The sequence below is a fragment of the Myxine glutinosa genome, chromosome 3, assembly GCF_964187855.1.
Source record: "Myxine glutinosa chromosome 3, kmMyxGlut1.1, whole genome shotgun sequence".
Lineage (NCBI taxonomy): Eukaryota > Metazoa > Chordata > Myxini > Myxiniformes > Myxinidae > Myxine > Myxine glutinosa.
The window spans coordinates 195,753,430-195,774,809 of NC_136263.1; the positions used below are offsets into that span (position 1 = coordinate 195,753,430).

The 21,380-nt window shown below is 44.1% G+C and overlaps 3 protein-coding genes across 6 annotated transcripts in view; all 3 read left to right on the plus strand.

Moving 5' to 3' along the window:
- The window catches only part of LOC137422897 (tyrosine-protein kinase Fyn), a 66,640-nt gene extending 52,252 nt beyond the window's left edge, over positions 1 to 14,388 (plus strand). For all 4 annotated transcript variants that reach the window (XM_078774947.1, XM_068109540.2, XM_078774948.1 and 1 more), the window contains 3 exons: positions 1,166 to 1,319; positions 11,467 to 11,598; positions 12,006 to 14,388. In XM_078774947.1, the coding sequence (XP_078631073.1) occupies positions 1,166 to 1,319; positions 11,467 to 11,598; positions 12,006 to 12,217 (498 nt within the window). In that variant the 3' untranslated portion in view covers positions 12,218 to 14,388. The remainder of the gene's footprint in view (positions 1 to 1,165; positions 1,320 to 11,466; positions 11,599 to 12,005) is intronic.
- Positions 5,039 to 7,286, plus strand: LOC144891395 (uncharacterized). Its single transcript, XM_078774952.1, has 2 exons — positions 5,039 to 6,165; positions 6,309 to 7,286. Exons 1-2 carry the CDS (start codon positions 5,953 to 5,955, stop codon positions 6,603 to 6,605), a joined length of 510 nt encoding a protein of 169 aa, XP_078631078.1. The 5' UTR covers positions 5,039 to 5,952; the 3' UTR covers positions 6,606 to 7,286.
- Positions 14,389 to 15,889: 1,501 nt separating the features above from the next.
- The window catches only part of LOC137422898 (tyrosine-protein kinase HCK), an 81,951-nt gene continuing 76,460 nt past the window's right edge, over positions 15,890 to 21,380 (plus strand). The window contains exon 1 of the mRNA XM_068109544.2: positions 15,890 to 16,116. The gene's annotated coding sequence lies outside the window, so the exon portion shown is untranslated. The remainder of the gene's footprint in view (positions 16,117 to 21,380) is intronic.

Below are 21,380 nucleotides of genomic sequence, written 5' to 3' on the forward strand. Positions count from 1 at the left end.
GGCTGATTTCTGAGCTAATGGCAGATGACCTTGAGCAAAAGAGAGAGTAAAGAGAACAGAGAGAGGTTGAGAAAGAGCAGCAGAGCAGGATTTTAGCATCCGTTAGGCTGATGCCGTCTGGTCCAGTTGCAGAATCGGAGTCGAGGATTGACAGAAACTTCTCCACCTTGTCAGGAGAGAAGGACACAGTCCAGGAGCAGATGGGTTCGACTGGGTAAAGGTGGGTACCGAGAGAGATGGATTTGGGACACAAGATTTTGAGGCAAACACAGAGTTGAGGCATTCAGCTTTTTCACGTGCGGAGTCACCTGTGTAGCCGTTTGAGGTAAGGGAGGGGATGGAGGTGGAACAGACACCAGAAACAGATTTGACAAGATGCCACCAGGATTTGGAAGAGGGAGACAGGTTTGAGAGTTCATTCTTGAGAGTGAGCTGCGTGTTTACCTCGTGTTGAATCTAACTGCATCTGCACTGGATTAAATCCATCACTGCTTGAATGTTGAGGCCTAGAGCCACCTACCACTACCTGAAGCCCCCTACCACTGCTTCGAACCCTCTAAGGCTGGCCTGCCCTTTGCCCCTGGCTTATGCCTCTGTCCATCCCTTCCCATGCCTCTGCCAGAGTGGCCAGATTGCCCTCTGCCTCTGCAGTGCGGCAAGAGCGGCCCCTATACCGCCCGTTGCCGTAGGTGGTTGCGCTCCCCTTCCCCTTGCCCCTGCTTCTACCAGAAGTCTCAGTCTTCCATGGAAATTGAAACTTTTTGTGTTGGATATTGCTTTTTGTAATAGTTACTGTTGTCTCATTGCTTGAGTAATCCGTGGACATCATGGCCTCTGTCTGTCCTGTTTCATTTCTGAAATCAGAGACAGGACTTGGAGGTTTTGTGTCCGGGTATTTCCCCAAATGTGAAGTTGAAGCTGTACGCTCTACGTTTGATGTTTCCCAGAATGTGTTACATTAAACCTTCACTCACTCAGCCATGCTTTACTTGTGTGGATATTTTTTGGACATGTTCAAACCTCTTGTTTCACTTTCAACATCACCAGCAAATTTGATCGTTTTCGTGAAAATAACGACACTTGTCCGCTTTCGTATGTTTTTAATCTTCTGTACATAGGAGCCGGTTTTCATTGAGCTTGCACTCGTGTTTTCATGTACATGCAGATTGCAGCCGGGATGGCGTACATAGAGCGCATGAATTACATCCACAGAGATCTGCGTGCTGCTAACATCCTCGTGGGAGATAACCTCGTGTGCAAGATTGCCGATTTTGGGTTGGCTCGGCTCATTGAAGACAACGAGTACACTGCACGCCAAGGTTTGTGCATGCACTAGGTTTCTCCTGTGGTGGTTCTCGTATGCTACCAGAGGATGAGGCCAGTCTGTTAAAGTGAATTGTGTGTAATGACACCAATCCTCGCATGCAATGCTCTTTGGTGATGAGAAATACAGTTTGAGAGCTTTGACTGTTGGCAACGATCACAAAACCCAAACTTCTTTAATCGATCGATGTCCAGTCGGCAGGTGGGTGGAGTCCAAACTTGCATGGATTTAAGGGATAAATCACAAGCGATAAACACAGTGGCACCAACACAGCACTGTACCCAGAAAAGCAGCTGATGACTGGGCATTATCTCAGGCACCTTTTGAGTTAGGAAGCTGATATTTGGACATCACAATAACCAAGTGATTTTGCTGCAAAGGATATTTTTGATTTATTGATTAATCGATTAATTATTTGATTATTCGATTAATGACGATTAGTTTTAAAAAATTACGCCTACGTCCCCCGTCGGTGAAGTGATGAGTTGACAAAGTGGAAGACACAGAAAACATGGAAGAGTCGATAATATTTGCGAGTGGGTTGGAGACACACCCACACACCAGATTAGAAGTTAGTAGTTCGTTTATTTTTCAAGATAATCCGCTCACAAGGTTCAGACATATATGGTGGTGGCCATCTTGGATTTTGACGTGGCGACCCAATTTTCAATAGCGTTCTTCCTTATGCCTAGATATAGTCGCGCACAAGATTAGAAGTGAGTAGTTGGTTTATTTTTCAAGATATTCCGCTCACAAGGTTCAGACATATATTGTGGCGGCCATCTTGGATTTTGACGTGGCGACCCAATTTTCAATAGCGTTCTTCCTTATGCGTAGATACACCCACACACCAGATTAGAAGTGAGTAGTTGGTTTATTTTTCAAGATATTCCACTCACAAGGGTCAGACATACATGGCGGCGGCCATCTTGGATTTTGACGTGGCGACCCAATTTTCAATAGTGTTCTTCCTTATGCCTAGATACATCCACACACCGGATTCGAAGTTAGTACTTCGCTTATTTTTCAAGATATTCCGCTCAAGGTTCAGACATTTACTTTTCAAGATATCGCTCTCACAAGGTTTAGATATGGTGACAGCCATCTTGGATTTTGACTTGGCGACCTAATTTTCAATAGGGTTCTTCCATATGCCTAGTTGCACCCACACACCAAATTAGAATTCGGTCCTTCGCTTACGTCCGCACGGACGGACGGACGGACGGACGGACGCACACATGGACGGAGGGGAAAACCATAGTCCCCCGTTCGCTCCGCGGTGCGACAGGGGACAAAATTTTTTAGATTCCGGTGAAACGGTGGTGGTTCAGGTATTCTATTAGCCAATTGATTAATTATTCAATTATTTTATGAATTTGATTTATTTATTTTCATTATTAATCATTAATTTATTTTCTTTCTCATCTGGGCAAATATCTCGGGTACCTTTTGAGCTAGGAAGCTGATATTTGGACACAGTGACCAAGTGATGTCGCTCTCAACGATATTTTTGATTTATTGATTAATCATTTTATCGATTAATTATTTATTGATTAATCAATAAATAAATAAAAATTCCATTAATGGCTTATTTAATTAATTTTCAGTTACAGCTTCGGATGAAGCACTGGTAGTTTAGGTATGCTTTTAGCCAATTGATCATGATTGATTTTCATTATGCAATTAATCCATCAATTATTGTGCACCTCTCCCACCCAATACAGTCTCTATGAGCTGCACGGCGGCATTACCAGGCGCCAGAGGCGCCCCGGCAATGCCGCGCTGGAGGATATTTAATTATCTGGCATAGGGGGCAGTGTACTTTGAATGTATCTGTACCTGTTTTCTTCTTTGTCTGATGATATCTCAGCCATCCTTTGAGCTCAGAAGCTGAAATTTGAGCACAAGTGAGCAAGTGCTTTGGCAAAAATGGTATTTTTTGTTTTGTGATTAATCAATTAATTGATTAGTTGCTTAATTATTTTTGATTGATTAAGTACTTATTTATTTCCTTTCTCTTCTGGGCAACATTAACTCGGGCACCTTTTGAGTTAGGAAGCTTATATTTGGACACTACAGTGACCAAGTGATTTATCTGTAAAGGCTATTTTTGATTTATTGAAGAATCAATTAATCGATTTATTATTTCATTATCCGATTAATGACTTAATTAATTTTTTTAAAAGTTAGATTCGGATGAAACAGTGGTGGTTTAGTTGTTACACGAGCCAATTGATGAATTATTTAATTATCTTGTGATTATTTATTTATTTTCATTATTAATTTATTTTTCTTTCTCATCTGGGCTATATCTCGGGCACCTTTTGGGCAGGGAAGCTGATATTTGGACACGACAGTGACCAAGTAATGTGGCTTTAAAGGATATTTTTGATTTATTGATCGATTAATTTATTTATTGATTGATCAATTAATTATTTACTTTTTCGATTCATGACTTATTTAATTAATTATCAAAAAGTTTCAGCTTCGGATGAAGCACCAGTGGTTTAGGTATGCTATAAGCCAATTGATTAAGAAAATATTGTATGATCTTTGTTGATTTTAATTATGCAATTAATCAATCAATTATTGTCCACCTCTCCCTCCCAATACAGTTTATATGAGCTTGCACGGCAGTATTGCCGGGTACCAAAGCACCCGGCAATGCCGCGCTGGAGGATATTTATTTATTTGGCATGGGGCGGGACGGTGTACTTTGAATGTAGCTGTGCTTGTTTTTGTTTTCTTTTGTTTTTTGTTTGTTTCTCCGGGCAACATCTCAGCCATCCTTTGGCTAGGACGCTGAAATTTCGGCACAGTGAGTAAGTGCTTTGGCAAAAACAGTATTTTTTGTTTTTTGATTAATCAATTAATTGATTAGTTACTTAATTATTATCGATTTAAGTACTTATTATTTCCTTTCTCTTCTGGGCATTATCTCAGGTACCCTTTGAGCCCGGAAGCTGATAATTGGACATGACAATGACCAAGTGATTTGGCTGTAAAGGCTATTTTCGATTTATTGATTCAATTAATCGATTAATTATTTAATTATTCGATTAATGACTTAATTTTTTTTAAGTTACAGATTCGGATGAACCGGTAGTGGTTTAGGTATTCTATTAGCCAATTGATTAATTATTTAAATATTTTATGATAATTGTTTATTTATTTTCATGAATTATTAATCAATTATTTGTTTTCTTTCTCATCTGGGCAATATCTCAGGCACCTTTAGAGCCAGGAAGCTGATATTTGGACACGACAGTGACCAAGTGATGTGGCTATAAAGGATAATTTTGATTTTTTGATCAATTAATCGATTAATTACACTGGGCTGCATTTGAAATATTTTTTTCAGAGGTCGAGGTTATCTCAACGTTTCTTATATGTTTTTTGCATGCTGAATTCAGAAATGTATCTAATTTCGCTCAATCAGGTCAAGTTTTTATGCTATCTCAATTTTAAGGAAAAAAATAATCAAAATTTTTGTTTTTTTAATTAGCATTTTTAAAATTCAAAATCAGACTTACATTGACAGAAAATGTACAAACTATACATATAATGACACACAAGTACACTTAATGTGGAAGAAAGTGCTTTCTCAATTACTTTCATTTCAATTTCAGAAAAATATAGATAAATCGTTGTTTCTGGCAACACCCAACTTCAGTCGCTCCGGCAGCTGTGTGGCTCAGTCTGGTGTCCTGTCCACTTAGGTGCACGTGAGCGGCAGTACGTCCTGCGTAGTGTCCTCCTTACTATAACATTACTGTGATTCACGATGAATCGAAAGTGCAAGAATGACCCAAACAAGTTCTGCTATATCTGTGGTAAAGTGACCATGCCAGACTGGCAGTCTAACATCACACGTTTTGTAAGGAAAAGTTATCACACATACTTTGGAATGAAACTTGGTGACAAGGACAAAGCCTTTGCCCCTCACATATGCTGCAAAACATGCGTTGAGAGTCTGCGGCGCTGGAGCCACAAGAAGATTGAGTGTCTGCCTTTTGGTATCCCAATGGTGTGGAGGGAGGGAAGAGATCATACTAATGACTTATTTCTGTATGACAAACCTACAAGGTGAGTTTATCAATTTTGTTTGAGTTTAACTTTATGTTTTATAAATTCCCAAACATTCTAAATTGTTTAACTTTATATATCATGTCACCCCCTTGACGGTATGTCTATCTCTTTCATTTTAGGCATAAATCGAAAAAACAAGCAACACTTAAAGTATCCAGACGTGCCATCTGCCATTAAACCAGTGCCTCATGGACCAGGAATTCCAATTCCAGCACCGCCCGCAAATTGCAGACATTCGGCGTCCGATTCCGATGAACAAATGGAAGATGGTGACATATCTGGTACATATCAACCTACGGGCGAGACAAGTCAACCCAAACTCTTTAGCCAAGCGGAGTTGAACGATTTGACACGAGATTTGTGTTTGTCCAAAGAATCTGCTCAGTTGCTAGGGTCACGACTTCGTGAAAATCGTGTTATCTCCTGAAACGACATTCTCCTGGTACCGCAGCCGTGAAGAAGAGTTTCGAGAATATTTTAGTTCTGACGATGAAGTTTCTCTGGTTTACTGTAGCAACATCACCGGCCTCATTGCAGCTATGGGTTTAGCATATGATCCTACAGAATGGCGGCTCTTCATCGACTCCTCAAGTAGAAGCTTGAAAGCAGTACTACTCTTCAATGGCAACAAGATCGCGTCTGTTCCGGTGGGTCACTCAGTACAGATGACTGAGAACTATAGTAACATGGAGCATTTGCTAACTGCTTGGAAGTACAAAGATCACAATTGGATGATTTGCGGAGACCTAAAGGTATGTTGGTGTCAACCTAGTTAAATATATTTTTCTACTTTATTTATTGAAATATTCTTAACATGGATTAAAATTTATATTTTTAATAAACTGGAATAACAAATTTTAAAACAAATATGTGTGTTCTTTATTTTTATTTATAGGTTGTGTCCATGGTGCTGGGTCTACAAGGCAGCTACACCAAATACCCCTGCTTTCTCTGTCTGTGGGACAGCCGAGCAGACAAGCAGCACTATGTACAATGCAACTGGCCAGAAAGATCTGGCCTGGAACCAGGTTCCCACAACGTTGTGTCACACGCTCTTGTGAATCCTCAGAAGATTCTACTTCCGCCACTGCACATCAAGCTCGGACTTGTGAAGAATTTTGTCAAAGCACTGAACAAAGAAGGTCGAGCTTTCGCTTTCCTGAACAAGAAAGAAATTTCCTCGCGTAAGTGAGGCCAAACTGAAAGCAGGCATTTTTGAAGGCCCTCAGATCAGGGAGCTTATGAAAGATCCTAAATTCGACGAAAGTATGGAGAGCAATGAGAGGAATGCCTGGCTCTCATTCAAATCCATTGTGACGAACATTCTGGGCAATCACCGAAGTCCAGAGTATGAATGTGTTGTGGAAGGGCTCTTGCAGAGCTTCCAGGCTCTTGGTGCACGCATGTCCATAAAGATGCATTTTCTCAGCTCGCATTTAGACTACTTTCCGGAAAACTGTGGTGATGTCAGCGAGGAGCAAGGAGAACGGTTTCACCAGGATATTCGAGTGATGGAAGAGAGGTACCAGGGCCGATGGGATGTCAACATGCTTGCAGACTACTGTTGGTGCCTCAAGAGAGATGTTATAGATGCGACACACAGACCAAAATCTTTGCGAAAGCCATTTATTCCGCATTAATTGTTTTCCTTCGTCTTTTTAATGTTGAATTTCACATTAACGGTACTTGTGCGTCATTTTATATATAGTTTGTACATTTTCTGTCAATGTCAGTCTGATTTTGAATTTTAAAAATGCTAATTAAAAAAACAAAATTTTGATTATTTTTTTCCTTAAAATTGAGATAGCATTGACCTGATTGAGCGAAATGAGATACATTTCTAAATTCAGCATGCAAAAAGCATATATAGTAAGGGCATTTTATGAGATATTTCACAAATCTGTTAACTAAATTGTTAGCAAAAAATTTCTTCAATATGTTTGTAAAGGTGTGTAATAACATGTGTTAAAATGTTGAAGTTCAACTCCCGTGGGAAACCCAGAAAAAAAGCTGTTGAATTCGGGTACCGAAAAATTATTTTCGAGAATTTTTTTTTTTTTTAATCGGCCCTTAAGTAACTTATGAGGGGTCAAATAAGGGTTTTTCATGATTCTGAGTTGATTGTTAACATTTATATTTTCACTTTTACATTTACACACAAAGTAGCTTTTATTTCACATACATATATAATACTCAAGAGTTATTTCTCATTTACAATGTCAGAAGTTTCAACAGTCATTGTCTATGTCTTCTTCAGACTCAACAACATCATGACTGCAGTTTCTGCATGTAATGCCATTACAGACTCCACAGGCCGAGATGCACGTGACCCCATTCTTCTTGCAGCTGCATCGCCGGTTGCTGCAATCTCCATGACAATTACAGCTCGTGAACTGCAATAGCTCCTCAGGAGCCGTGGGGTCCAGTGTTGGAACTGGCTCATACCCATGCACACCTATTGTCCATCCATAGTCACTGGGGTTCAGAGACATGCTCTGTAGAAGGATCCAGTCCTGGGTCTGCAGGTAGGCACGGTGTGAATGTTGTGCAGCTGCACCCTCTGTTGGAGGTAGAGTCTCTGGTTTGATCACTCCTGCCACTGCCTTCCTTGAGAACATGTTGTACCGAATTTCAGAGTGGTGAAGTGTGGTGTTGAGGTCATTAGGGTCTCCTTCAATAACTGGGAGGAACTCGATCTGTGTGCTCTGCTTTGCATCATTAGCATGGATTCTCTTCATCCAGCCATTCCAGTTGGAGTGTGGGAACTCAGGATCGTTGGCTTTGATCACCCACCCCGCTGCCCAGAGTGTGTCACCTGGAGTGAGGAGTGGCTGATCATGAGCCAGGGAGGAGGAAAGCTCAGCGAGGGGGAGAAACATGATCGCGTTCGTTCCTATCTGTTTCCTGTTCGTAAATGGAATAATCTTTACTTCAGTTCCTCTCAGGATCTTAGCTTTGTCGAGTGCCTTCAACTTCACCCGGGGGAAAGCTGCTGTTGTCTGTGGATCTGGCAAAGGTGGTGCCGGAGAGGTGACTTCGATCCAACCCATTGAGTGAAAGGGAGTGTTTCCGTGAATAGAGACAATGTTTAAATCTATATTGTCTCCAACAAACTGAGTGACTGCATTGTTTGTTTCCCCAACCTCCATAAAGACCACCTGATCATTACTTGACAATTCACTTTCACTGGCTGGCACTTTGGCTGTCATCACTGCTTGATCCTCAAGCGCAGCATCAACCGCAACCTCATCATTGATCTGTTCATCGGTTTCCTCCACAATGGTGTCAAGAGTGCCAGAAGTATCTGGAACATCATCTCCACTCCTACTATTAAGGAAGCAGTATTTGTAGTTTTGTGTCTCCGTGTAAGACTCAGTGTATCCCAGCCGGTGGAACTTGTTGAGCATCCATTTTGACCCAAATCTATGATCAAGTTGTATGGCAAGCCCCATTTGGTGTGGCAATACTCCAGACCGAGGTCGACAGGCCTTAATAAAATTCTGCCCCCAAACGGCAACTCTTTCGTCTGTCTTGACAATCGGTCTCAAGAACATCTGAAGGCTTGCAGGAACAAGTGTCAGCTGACTATCGATGTCAGTCATACTGTGTGTGGTGGGGTATGACTTTGGACCTAAATCAATCAAGGCAATATCATTGGATATGAACTTGAGTGCCGTCTTTATGATCTGAGTCTTCTCATCTCCATGGTCAAGATTAGCATGATGCTCTCGCAGAATATTGGCGGTGCCATCTTTGAGACAGAGTACATCTGCCCTTCTTTCCTGTGTTGTGAAATACAAGGTGTCTTCGTATTTCTCTAGAAGTTTTATCTTTAGCCAATGCTTTGAATAAGAAAGGCTCTTCTCTGGTGACTGATCAAACTCCTGCAGCTTTTCATGGACTTGGTCCATGTTCATTACCCCATGCTCTAATTCTGAGTCTAACCATTCGCAGAATTCAATAAAAGCTGCCTCTCGCTCCTCATCAATACTCCTCTGTCCTCTCTTCCTTTTTCCTTCCTCATCAGTCTTGGACAAACTGTCACCTCTCGCAAACATAAGTTTGCATCGCAAATGGTACAGTGTTTCTTCTGCTACCAAGTCGTTGATCCCTTCCAGGCGTCCAGTGACTTCAGTGCCCCAGTCATCCCCGCGACTCCGTGCTGTCTTCAGCAAGCTTGCCTTCAGTGTATCTGCAGTCAAATTATCTGGCACTCTGTATTTCTTTCTAGCTTGTGCTGGATTATTTTTGTAGAGCTGGGCTGGTTGGTTGCAAAGAATGCATACATCCTTATACAGGAGGTCAACTGACTATGATCTTCTAGAACTGCAGCCAGTTGATGAACTGAACTCACAAGTAGTGCGTCTTCTCTTCAACTTTGATGACTCTTTCTCTGCCTTTGATGCTTGAGCTGACTTCTTGGTGGTTGCAACAAAGTTGTTGTACAGATCATTTTTACACTTCTGGTGGTACCTCAGTTTTCCTTCCTTTTGAGCCTCCTTCATACGTTCCACAACAGTAACATTTTCGACAGTTTCTGCTTGTTTCAATAAAGTTGAGTATCCCTTTGGAGTTGCCTGTATGAGCCTTTCAGCTGGTGTATCCGAGCGTGCACAGATGAAGCAATTGAGCACAGGTGGAGTAACGTCTTCATCCATATTGCTAGACTCCATGTCCTGCAAAGTAGAAAATGAGATATATTTAGAAATTATTTTTCCACAAAGGAGTGTCTGTGGTGAAATATAAATGTTAACAATCAACTCAGAATCATGAAAAACCCTTATTTGACCCCTCATAAGTTACTTAAGGGCCGATTAAAAAAAATAAAAATTCTCGAAAATAATTTTTCGGTACCCGAATTCAACAGCTTTTTTTCTGGGTTTCCCACGGGAGTTGACCTTCAACATTTTAACACATGTTATTACACACCTTTACAAACATATTGGTGAAGAAATTTTTTGGTAACAATTTAGTTAACAGATTTTCATATGTTTCCCTTACTAATAAGAACCGTTGAGAAAACCTAGACCTCTGAAATGACGCAGATTAATCAATTAAGTATTTAATTTTTCCGATTTATGACTTAATTTTCAAAAAGTTACAGCTTCGGATTAAGCACTGGTGGTTGAGGTATGCTATTAGCCAATTGATTAAGAAAAATATTGTATGATCATTATTTATTGATTTTAATTATGCAATTAATGAATTATTGTACACCTCTCCCAATACAGTCTCTGATATGCACGGTGGTATCGCCGGGCGCCAAAGGCGCCCCGGCAATGCTGCCTTGGAGAACACTGCCTGGTATTATTTTGGTAAGGGTGAGGCTTGAACTCAGGACCGTAAGATCTTAAGTCAACCACCTTAACCATTAAGCCTGGCTACGCTTCAGGTTTTCAAAACGGAAAATATTTGAAGGAAAGATCTGATTAAGGGGAGGGCTGTCGAAGGCTTCCAATCCTCATTTTATTGCTTCCGCAGTAATCTAATGTCCTTTAATGAAATCTCTTCAATCAAATGGCCGACAGAGCAGCAATTTGTTTAGTTAAATCCCCCGTTATTCGAAGTTGCCTTTCCCTCTTTCGCAGCATCTTCATCATATGATGTGGGGCTCCCAGTATCATATTAACCCCTTGTTTTCCTGCTTTTCAAACTCGTTAATCCTCCTTTAGGCTATTGCTGAAGAAATGGCCTCTTCAGCCACCGTATTGATCATATCAGTCGGGATTTGCTATTGTGTAAAAATCCTTTCCTCCAGCATTGCTTGACTGGACTCGATGTATTTGCTCAATGGAATTTAGGCATATTGTCGAGTTTTTGGGTCTTATGAAGAAGTTTGTAGCTCCCTTTCCTGTCTGGAGCATTTGTACTTCTTTGCACATCGGTGGAATCATTCGCCGGGGTGTAAGGAGTGATGAGTTGGGTATTTTTCATTTTGATCCAAAATGTGTTTGATCTGTTAATTGTTGACATATTCTGAAGCGGTCCTATTTGGTGATGGTCATTAACTGTTTGATATAATAGCGTTCCACATTTTATTTTTTATTTCAAAGGTGCCAAGTTCCCAATCAAGTGGACTGCTCCCGAGGCAGCCATGTTCGGTCGCTTCACCATCAAATCCGACGTATGGTCATTTGGTATTCTTCTCACGGAGCTGGTCACCAAAGGCCGGGTACCGTACCCAGGTGCTGGCGCAATGAGTACAACATATGAATTTCTGACATGGGTTGGAACATGATCAAGTCGTGTGATGGATGAAGTCGTGTGCGTGCGTGTGCGCGCGCGCAATGGAGTGTGCATGAACATATTTCACTCGTTGCTCATCTCACCGAATGATCATCACCTTTACTCCTTTGTTCCTCTACCTGTTGGATCACTTTTTTCGAATGTCTGTCCCATACTGCTTTTGACAGCAGGTCTGCAAAAGTAGTCGCTTACTGCCACGCCGCACGATTCCGTTCCCATCCCGCCACGCTGTCCTCCTTTGTTGTGTATTCACGCTTCCTCTTACTTTTGAATACCGTACAACTTTGCTTTTACATGCTGCCGTCTCAGAGCCTTTGCTAATCGTTTGACCTGCACCTGTGGCTAGGTATGGTGAACCGTGAGGTGTTGGAGCAAGTTGAACGCGGTTACCGCATGCCCTGCCCGCCCGGCTGCCCGACATCGCTGCACGACCTCATGATGTTGCAGTGCTGGAAGAAAGAGCCCGAAGAGCGTCCGACCTTCGAGTATCTCCAAACCTTTCTGGAGGACTATTTCACGGCCACGGAACCACAGTACCAGCCTGGCGAGAACCTGTGAATAGATGTCTCGAGGGGGCAACGTGTGGATGGATTGGGTGAAGGAGAGGGTCTGAGCAACCATTTGGAGAGTCTTCGGTAGTTTTGGCTCGAACCTTAGGCTTTGCCACTTTTTGATTCTTTATTTGAAAATTTGCACGCGCTGATGTAGAGGGGCGTTGGCGTGTCACCACCAGTGTGTTTATAACGGCCCTCGCTCCTGCAACGTCCGAGCGCCATTACACTTGTTGTATTGCCCGGGAATCCTGTGACGACGGCCTTGCGGAAGGCCCCATTATTATGGATCTGCTGTAAGCCGACCTTTCCCAATGTTTGCTTTCGGCTCCGCACCAAGCTCTCGGGGTTCGCACCGAGCCAAACTATTGCAGTGCTGCCAGCAGGTGGCGGCATGCACTTACCTCCCCCGGCTTTCCTTCGTCTTTTCCTGTGCCAAAGATGCAGACGGGAAGACGTGCCTGTGTTTGCATTTTGGCAAATGTCCGCACCTGTGTCTGGGGGTGCGTTGGTTGCCAAGTAGAGCGTGCGAGTTTTTGATCATTGTACATTTTTCATTTTTTTTATTTGCACTGCACCCTGGATTTCGATAATTTTTTTTATTATATAATTATTATTTTCACTAAATACTGTAGTAATGCCAAGTACTGTAAACTGGACATGCAAGTATATGTAAATGTCAGGATAGCGAGACTGTATCTGTGAATGCGAGGTGGTTAAGTTTTTATAATCACGATGAGACATTTTAAATTAATTTGGTGGGTGGGACCAGGTTGAGGACACATTGAACGTTTGTCATTGGGTGGGTGGGTTCGATCGAGGAGGAAGAGACCCTGAAATTCCTTGAGGGAGGGTTTATAATTTGAAAATGTTGTTTTCATCTGTGGGCTAAATGTTGGTTCTTCGATGGGGTGTGAGGTAGTGCGGTTGACTCTGGGTGTGAGGTAGAGCGGTTGACTCTGGGTGTGAGGTAGAGCGGTTGACTCTGGGTGTGAGGTAGAGCGGTTGACTCTGGGTGTGACGTCGAGCGGTTGACTCTGGGTGTGACGTAGAGCAGTTGACTGGGTGTGAGGTAGAGCGATTGACTCTGGGTGTGAGGTAGAGCGGTTGACTCTGGGTGTGAGGTAGAGCGGTTGACTCTGGGTGTGACGTAGAGCGGTTGACTCTGGGTGTGACGTAGAGCAGTTGACTCTGGGTGTGACGTAGAGCGGTTGACTCTGGGTGTGACGTAGAGCAGTTGACTCTGGATGTGATGCAGAGCGGTTGACTGGGTGTGAAGTAGAGCGGTTGACTCTGGCTGTGACGTAGAGCGGTTGACTCTGGGTGTGACGTAGAGCGGTTGACTCTGGGTGTGATGTAGAGCGGTTGACTCTGGGTGTGAGGTAGAGCGGTTGACTCTGGGTGTGAGGTAGAGCGGTTGACTCTGGGTGTGAGGTAGAGCGGTTGACTCTGGGTGTGAGGTAGAGCGGTTGACTCTGGGTGTGAGGTAGAGCGGTTGACTCTGGGTGTGAGGTAGAGCGGTTGACTCTGGGTGTGAGGTAGAGCGGTTGACTGTGTGTGAGGTAGAGCGGTTGACTCTGGGTGTGACGTGGAGCGGTCGACTCTGGGTGTGACGTGGAGCGGTCGACTCTGGGTGTGACGTGGAGCGGTCGACTCTGGATGTGACGTAGAGCGGTCGACTCTGGGGGTGAGGTAGAGCGGTTGACTCTGGGTGTGAGGTAGAGCGGTTGACTTTGTGTGAGGTAGAGCGGTTGACTGTGTGTGAGGTAGAGCGGTTGACTGTGTGAGGTAGAGCGGTTGACTCTGGGTGTGACGTGGAGCGGTTGACTCTGGGGTGTGACGTGGAGCGGTTGACTCTGGGGTGTGACGTGGAGCGGTCGACTCTGGGGTGTGACGTGGAGCGGTCGACTCTGGGGTGTGACGTGGAGCGGTCGACTCTGGGGTGTGACGTGGAGCGGTCGACTCTGGGGTGTGACGTGGAGCGGTCGACTCTGGGGTGTGACGTGGAGCGGTCGACTCTGGGGTGTGACGTGGAGCGGTCGACTCTGGGGTGTGACGTGGAGCGGTCGACTCTGGGGTGTGACGTGGAGCGGTAGACTCTGGGGTGTGACGTGGAGCGGTCGACTCTGGGGTGTGACGTGGAGCGGTCGACTCTGGGGTGTGACGTGGAGCGGTCGACTCTGGGGTGTGACGTGGAGCGGTCGACTCTGGGGTGTGACGTGGAGCGGTCGACTCTGGGGTGTGACGTGGAGCGGTCGACTCTGGGGTGTGACGTGGAACGGTCGACTCTGGGGTGTGACGTGGAGCGGTCGACTCTGGGGTGTGACGTGGAGCGGTCGACTCTGTGGTGTGACGTGGAGCGGTCGACTCTGGGGTGTGACGTGGAGCGGTCGACTCTGGGGTGTGACGTGGAGCGGTCGACTCTGGGGTGTGACGTGGAGCGGTCGACTCTGGGGTGTGACGTGGAGCGGTCGACTCTGGGGTGTGACGTGGGGCGGTCGACTCTGGGGTGTGACGTGGGGCGGTCGACTCTGGGGTGTGACGTGGGGCGGTCGACTCTGGGGTGTGACGTGGGGCGGTCGACTCTGGGGTGTGACGTGGGGCGGTCGACTCTGGGGTGTGACGTGGAGCGGTCGACTCTGGGGTGTGACGTGGAGCGGTCGACTCTGGGGTGTGACGGGGAGCGGTCGACTCTGGGGTGTGGCGGGGAGCGGTCGACTCTGGGGTGTGGCGGGGAGCGGTCGACTCGGTGTGTGACATAGAGCAGTTGACTCGATGGGCGGTCGGCTTGATGGAGTGCGACATCGCTTAATGTGGTGTTACGTAGAGTGGATGCCTCCATGGGGTGTGACGTAGAGGGTTCTTCATTTCCTTCTCCACGAGCGAAGCTCAGGGAAGATCTATGACAGAGGGGTCGATTTTATCAGTCGGGGATAAGGGGATGGGGTAGCAGAGTGGGGAGGGGCTGTGCACGGATCCTCCGGCAGACGTTTCCTCGAGTTTCGCCACTGAGACCAACGACGTTCTGACCACACGCGTACAATACACATGTTAACGATCCAAGTATTTTATTGAAATTGTATTTTAATCTCATTCTTTGTTTATCGATTAAATATTTTTTGTAGAAGCTTGTATATGTTAGCATGTCCTAAAAGTGTCAGCTGTGTATTTTTTCAGGTGATTATTTTTTATCTCAAATATGGATGCTGTTTTCTTATCTTTTTATTCCCCTGCAACCCACTGGTTCATGTCTAAGGTTACTTGGCTCCCGGATTGCGGATGAACCACCACATGGTCCATAAGCTGTTGATTCGTACATTTCGACAAACCTTTGTAGTTCTGTTCCATGTCGCCGTGCGCACCTGTGCACACCGACACGGTACGCTCACCAAATTCACGTCTTTGTAAAAGGAGCAAACGAAACTGTTAATCATGTAGATTTCTTACCTTTATTGCGTTTACAGACTAATTGTATTTACTGTAAAGTTACCTTGCGTGAATGTTCCTGGGAAATACTTGTAATGCATCATTGGGTATCAAATCATTCCCTCGTTTTGCATTTAAACTAAAAGCGGTCCCTGCACTCTCAGCCCGGGGTCCTGCCTGTCGGGGTGGCGCAACGAGAGGCGTTGTTTCTCTGCCACCACCGCCACCACTTCTCCAACTTGTAGCCACTTCCCTCGTGCGAGGAGCCGGCACGGAGCGGCATATTGTCTGTTCCTGCGGCTCCGGACAGCAATCTCCATCTGCTCTTGGTTTATAAAATACCTTCAGGTTGCTTCCATGTAATAATAAAACCCTGGTTTAAATACCAACCCATTTGTGCCAATTCGTCTGTGTGCGCCGCCTGCGCGGAAAGTTACGGGGCCGATTACCGAGCTTGTGTACTCACTGCTTGCCTGAAAGGTGAGTACCGCTGCAGATTACCAAGCTTACTGATTATCGGGCAACGAGTAACTCTGCTGATAAAATTAGTGTGGTTACTGGTTGGTGAGTACTTCGCCTGATTGCCAAATTAGTGTGAATACTGGATGGTGAGTACTTCGCCTGATTGCCAAATTAGTGTGATTACTGGTTGGTGAGTACTTTGCATGATTGCCAAATTAGTGTGATTACTGGATGTTGAGTACTTCGCCTGATTGCCAAATTAGTGTGAATACTGGATGGTGAGTAATTCGCATGATTGCCAAATTAGTGTGGTTACTGGTTGGTGAGTACTTCGCCTGATTGCCAAATTAGTGTGAATACTGGATGGTGAGTAATTCGCATGATTGCCAAATTAGTGTGGTTACTGGTTGGTGAGTACTTCGCCTGATTGCCAAATTCGTGTGAATACTGGATGGTGAGTACTTCGCATGATTGCCAAATTAGTGTGGTTACTGGTCGGTGAGTACTTCGCCTGATTGCCAAATTAGTGTGATTACTGGTTGGTGAGTACTTCGCCTGATTGCCAAATTAGTGTGATTACTGGATGGTGAGTACTTCGCCTGATTGCCAAATTAGTGTGATTACTGGTCGGTGAGTACTTCGCCTGATTGCCAAATTAGTGTGATTACTGGATGGTGAGTACTTCGCCTGATTGCCAAATTAGTGTGAATACTGGATGGTGAGTAATTCGCATGATTGCCAAATTAGTGTGGTTACTGGTTGGTGAGTACTTCGCCTGATTGCCAAATTCGTGTGAATACTGGATGGTGAGTACTTCGCATGATTGCCAAATTAGTGTGGTTACTGGTCGGTGAGTACTTCGCCTGATTGCCAAATTAGTGTGATTACTGGTTGGTGAGTACTTCGCTTGATTGCGAAATTAGTGTGGTTACTGGTCGGTGAGTACTTCGCCTGATTGCCAAATTAGTGTGGTTACTGGTCGGTGAGTACTTCGCCTGATTGCCAAATTAGTGTGAATACTGGATGGTGAGTACTTCGCATGATTGCCAAATTAGTGTGAATACTGGATGGTGAGTAATTCGCCTGATTGCCAAATTAGTGTGATTACTGGTTGGTGAGTACTTTGCATGATGGCCAAATTAGTGTGAATACTGGATGGTGAGTACTTCACCTGATTGCCAAATTAGTGTGATTACTGGATGGTGAGTACTTCGCCTGATTGCCAAATTAGTGTGAATACTGGATGGTGAGTAATTCGCATGATTGCCAAATTAGTGTGGTTACTGGTTGGTGAGTACTTCGCCTGATTGCCAAATTCGTGTGAATACTGGATGGTGAGTACTTCGCATGATTGCCAAATTAGTGTGGTTACTGGTCGGTGAGTACTTCGCCTGATTGCCAAATTAGTGTGATTACTGGTTGGTGAGTACTTCGCTTGATTGCGAAATTAGTGTGGTTACTGGTCGGTGAGTACTTCGCCTGATTGCCAAATTAGTGTGATTACTGGTTGGTGAGTACTTCGCCTGATTGCCAAATTAGTGTGATTACTGGTTGGTGAGTACTTCGCTTGATTGCGAAATTAGTGTGGTTACTGGTCGGTGAGTACTTCGCCTGATTGCCAAATTAATGTGATTACTGGTTGGTGAGTACTTCGCCTCATTGCGAAATGAGTGTGGTTACTGGTCGGTGAGTACTTCGCCTGATTGCCAAATTAGTGTGAATACTGGATGGTGAGTACTTCGCATGATTGCCAAATTAGTGTGGTTACTGGTCGGTGAGTACTTCGCCTGATTGCCAAATTAGTGTGGTTACTGGTCGGTGAGTACTTCGCCTGATTGCCAAATTAGTGTGAATACTGGATGGTGAGTACTTCGCATGATTGCCAAATTAGTGTGGTTACTGGTCGGTGAGTACTTTGCCTGATTGCCAAATTAGTGTGATTACTGGTCGGTGAGTACTTCACCTGATTGCCAAATTAGTGTGAATACTGGATGGTGAGTACTTCGCCTGATTGCCAAATTAGTGTGATTACTGGTTGGTGAGTACTTTGCATGATTGCCAAATTAGTGTGAATACTGGATGGTGAGTACTTCACCTGATTGCCAAATTAGTGTGATTACTGGTTGGTGAGTACTTTGCATGATTGCCAAATTAGTGTGAATACTGGATGGTGAGTACTTCGCCTGATTGCCAAATTAGTGTGATTACTGGTTGGTGAGTACTTTGCATGATTGCCAAATTAATGTGATTACTGGTCGGTGAGTACTTCGCCTGATTGCCAAATTAGTGTGATTACTGGTCGGTGAGTACTTCGCCTGATTGCCAAATTAGTGTGATTACTGGTTGGTGAGTACTTCACCTGATTGCCAAATTAGTGTGATTACTGGTCGGTGAGTACTTCGCCTGATTGCGAAATTAGTGTGATTACTGGTCGGTGAGTACTTCGCCTGATTGCCAAATTAGTGTGATTACTGCATGGTGAGTACTTTGCCTGAATGCCAAATTAGTGTGAATACTGGGTGGTGAGTACTTCACCTGATTGCCAAATTAGTGTCAATGCTGGTTGGTGAGTACTTCGCCTGAATGCCAAATTAGTGTGATTACTGGTTGGTGAGTACTTTTCCTGAATGCCAAATTAGTGTGGTTACTTGTCGGTGAGTACTTCACCTGATTGCCAAATTAGTGTGATTACTGGTTGGTGAGTACTTCGCTTGATTGCGAAATTAGTGTGGTTACTGGTCGGTGAGTACTTCGCCTGATTGCCAAATTAGTGTGATTACTGGTTGGTGAGTACTTCGCCTGATTGCGAAATGAGTGTGGTTACTGGTCGGTGAGTACTTCGCCTGATTGCCAAATTAGTGTGAATACTGGATGGTGAGTACTTCGCATGATTGCCAAATTAGTGTGGTTACTGGTCGGTGAGTACTTCGCCTGATTGCCAAATTAGTGTGGTTACTGGTTCGGTGAGTACTTCGCCTGATTGCCAAATTAGTGTGAATACTGGATGGTGAGTACTTCGCATGATTGCCAAATTAGTGTGGTTACTGGTCGGTGAGTACTTCGCCTGATTGCCAAATTAGTGTGAATACTGGATGGTGAGTACTTCGCCTGATTGCCAAATTAGTGTGATTACTGGTTGGTGAGTACTTTGCATGATTGCCAAATTCGTGTGAATACTGGATGGTGAGTACTTCACCTGATTGCCAAATTAGTGTGATTACTGGTTGGTGAGTACTTTGCATGATTGCCAAATTAGTGTGAATACTGGATGGTCAGTACTTCGCCTGATTGCCAAATTAGTGTGATTACTGGTTGGTGAGTACTTTGCATGATTGCCAAATTCGTGTGAATACTGGATGGTGAGTACTTCACCTGATTGCCAAATTAGTGTGATGACTGGTCAGTGAGTACTTCGCCTGATTGCCAAATTAGTGTGATTACTGGTCGGTGAGTACTTCGCCTGATTGCGAAATTAGTGTGATTACTGGTGAGTACTTCGCCTCATTGCCAAATTAGTGTGATTACTGCATGGTGAGTACTTTGCCTGAATGCCAAATTAGTGTGAATACTGGGTGGTGAGTACTTCACCTGATTGCCAAATTAGTGTCAATACTGGTTGGTGAGTACTTCGCCTGAATGCCAAATTAGTGTGATTACTGGTTGGTGAGTACTTTTCCTGAATGCCAAATTAGTGTGGTTACTGGTCGGTGAGTACTTCACCTGATTGCCAAATTAGTGTGATTACTGGTTGGTGAGTACTTCGCATGATTGCCAAATTAGTGTGGTTACTGGATGGTGAGTACTTCACCTGATTGCCAAATTAGTGTGAATACTGGGTGGTGAGTACTTTGCCTGATTGCCAAATTAGTGTAATTACTGGGCAATGAGTGCCTCTGCTGATTACCATGCTAGTTTTCTTGGCAAATTTTTACATTCTCAATCGAGTGTAATCGATTCCTCAAGCAATTCTGCCATTTCGATCTCATTCGTGATTAAGTGAATTAATCGGAACACCCTGGGTAATGGTTTGATTAATTTAACGTTATCTCTTATCATTTACTTTGGTAATGCAGCGTTAAATATGGATACCAAAGAAAATGTTAATTAAACTGCTCCAAACTAGCATTTGTCTTGTATGGCAATCGATTTTATTTGGTAATTACCTTATCTTAACCAGCACCCGTTAACATTGTTTCGGTGGGTATTTCCTCATTTGTATAATTTACCGACAGCGCAGGCACATTGTCCCGATTTATTTAGTTTGTCAACAATTCCTCCTGTCAAAGGGATTGTGGTTTAAATGCAAGGCCATGATTTAACTTTTCACTTTGTTACCTCCACCAATGGCGTCCTCCTACCTTTTATCGAGGTACTGCGACTAATGGCATAATCTGCCTTTACTACATTACCTTGAGTAATGGCATCGTCCACCTTTACTATGTTTCATCGACTAATGGCATCATCGACACTACCGGTCAAAAGTTTTAGAACACCTCAATTTTCCACTTTTTATTGAAATTTACGCAGTTTAATGTCCCAATATACTCTGAAATTAAGCAGAGAACAAATAAAGAATTGGAGAGAAAAAAAAAAAGAAATCGTAGAATCATTTTGTTTAACAAAATTTAGTTTAAATTTTTGACTCGGCAAAGTCACCACCTTTTGCAGATATAACCGCCGAACACACTCGTGGCATTCTTTCTACAATGGCAATCAAATATTGTTCGGGAAGTTCTTCCCAACACTGTAGCAGAAGTTCCCACAAATGTGTTGCACTTGTAGGTTGCTTTGCTTTCACCCTTCTGTCCAGTTCATCCCAAACCAGCTCGATGGGGTTTAAGTCTGGAGACTGTGCTGGCCGTTCCATGATTTGAAGCCTACCGTCTTGTTCTTTTCCTCGAAGGTAGTTTTGACGTAGCCTGGAGGTGTGTTTAGGGTCATTATCTTGCTGTAGGATGAACCCCTGACCAACTTGGCGTATACCAGAGGGTATTGCATGGCACTGCAAAATGCTGTGGAAGCCCTTTTGGTTCAGGGTGCCAGTCACTCTGTGCAAGTCGCCGACTCTGGATCCAGCAAAAGAGCCCCAGACCATCACGCTTCCTCCTCCATGTTTGACAGTTGGTGTCACACACTGAGGAACCATCCTTTCGCCTACTCGACGGCGTACAAAAACACTGCGTGATGAACCAAAGATTTCAAATTTTGATTCATCGGTCCAGAAGACTTTCTTCCAGTCTTCAGTAGTCCACTGGCGGTGCTTCATGGCCCAGGCAAGCCTC

Excerpts from the sequence above, each read along its gene's own strand:
- LOC144891395 (XM_078774952.1), top strand. The coding sequence starts at position 5,953 with ATGGGTTTAGCATATGATCCTACAGAATGGCGGCTCTTCATCGACTCC. Across the intron at positions 6,166-6,308 it reads TGATTTGCGGAGACCTAAAG|GTTGTGTCCATGGTGCTGGG; the intron begins GTATGTTGGTGT and ends TTTTATTTATAG.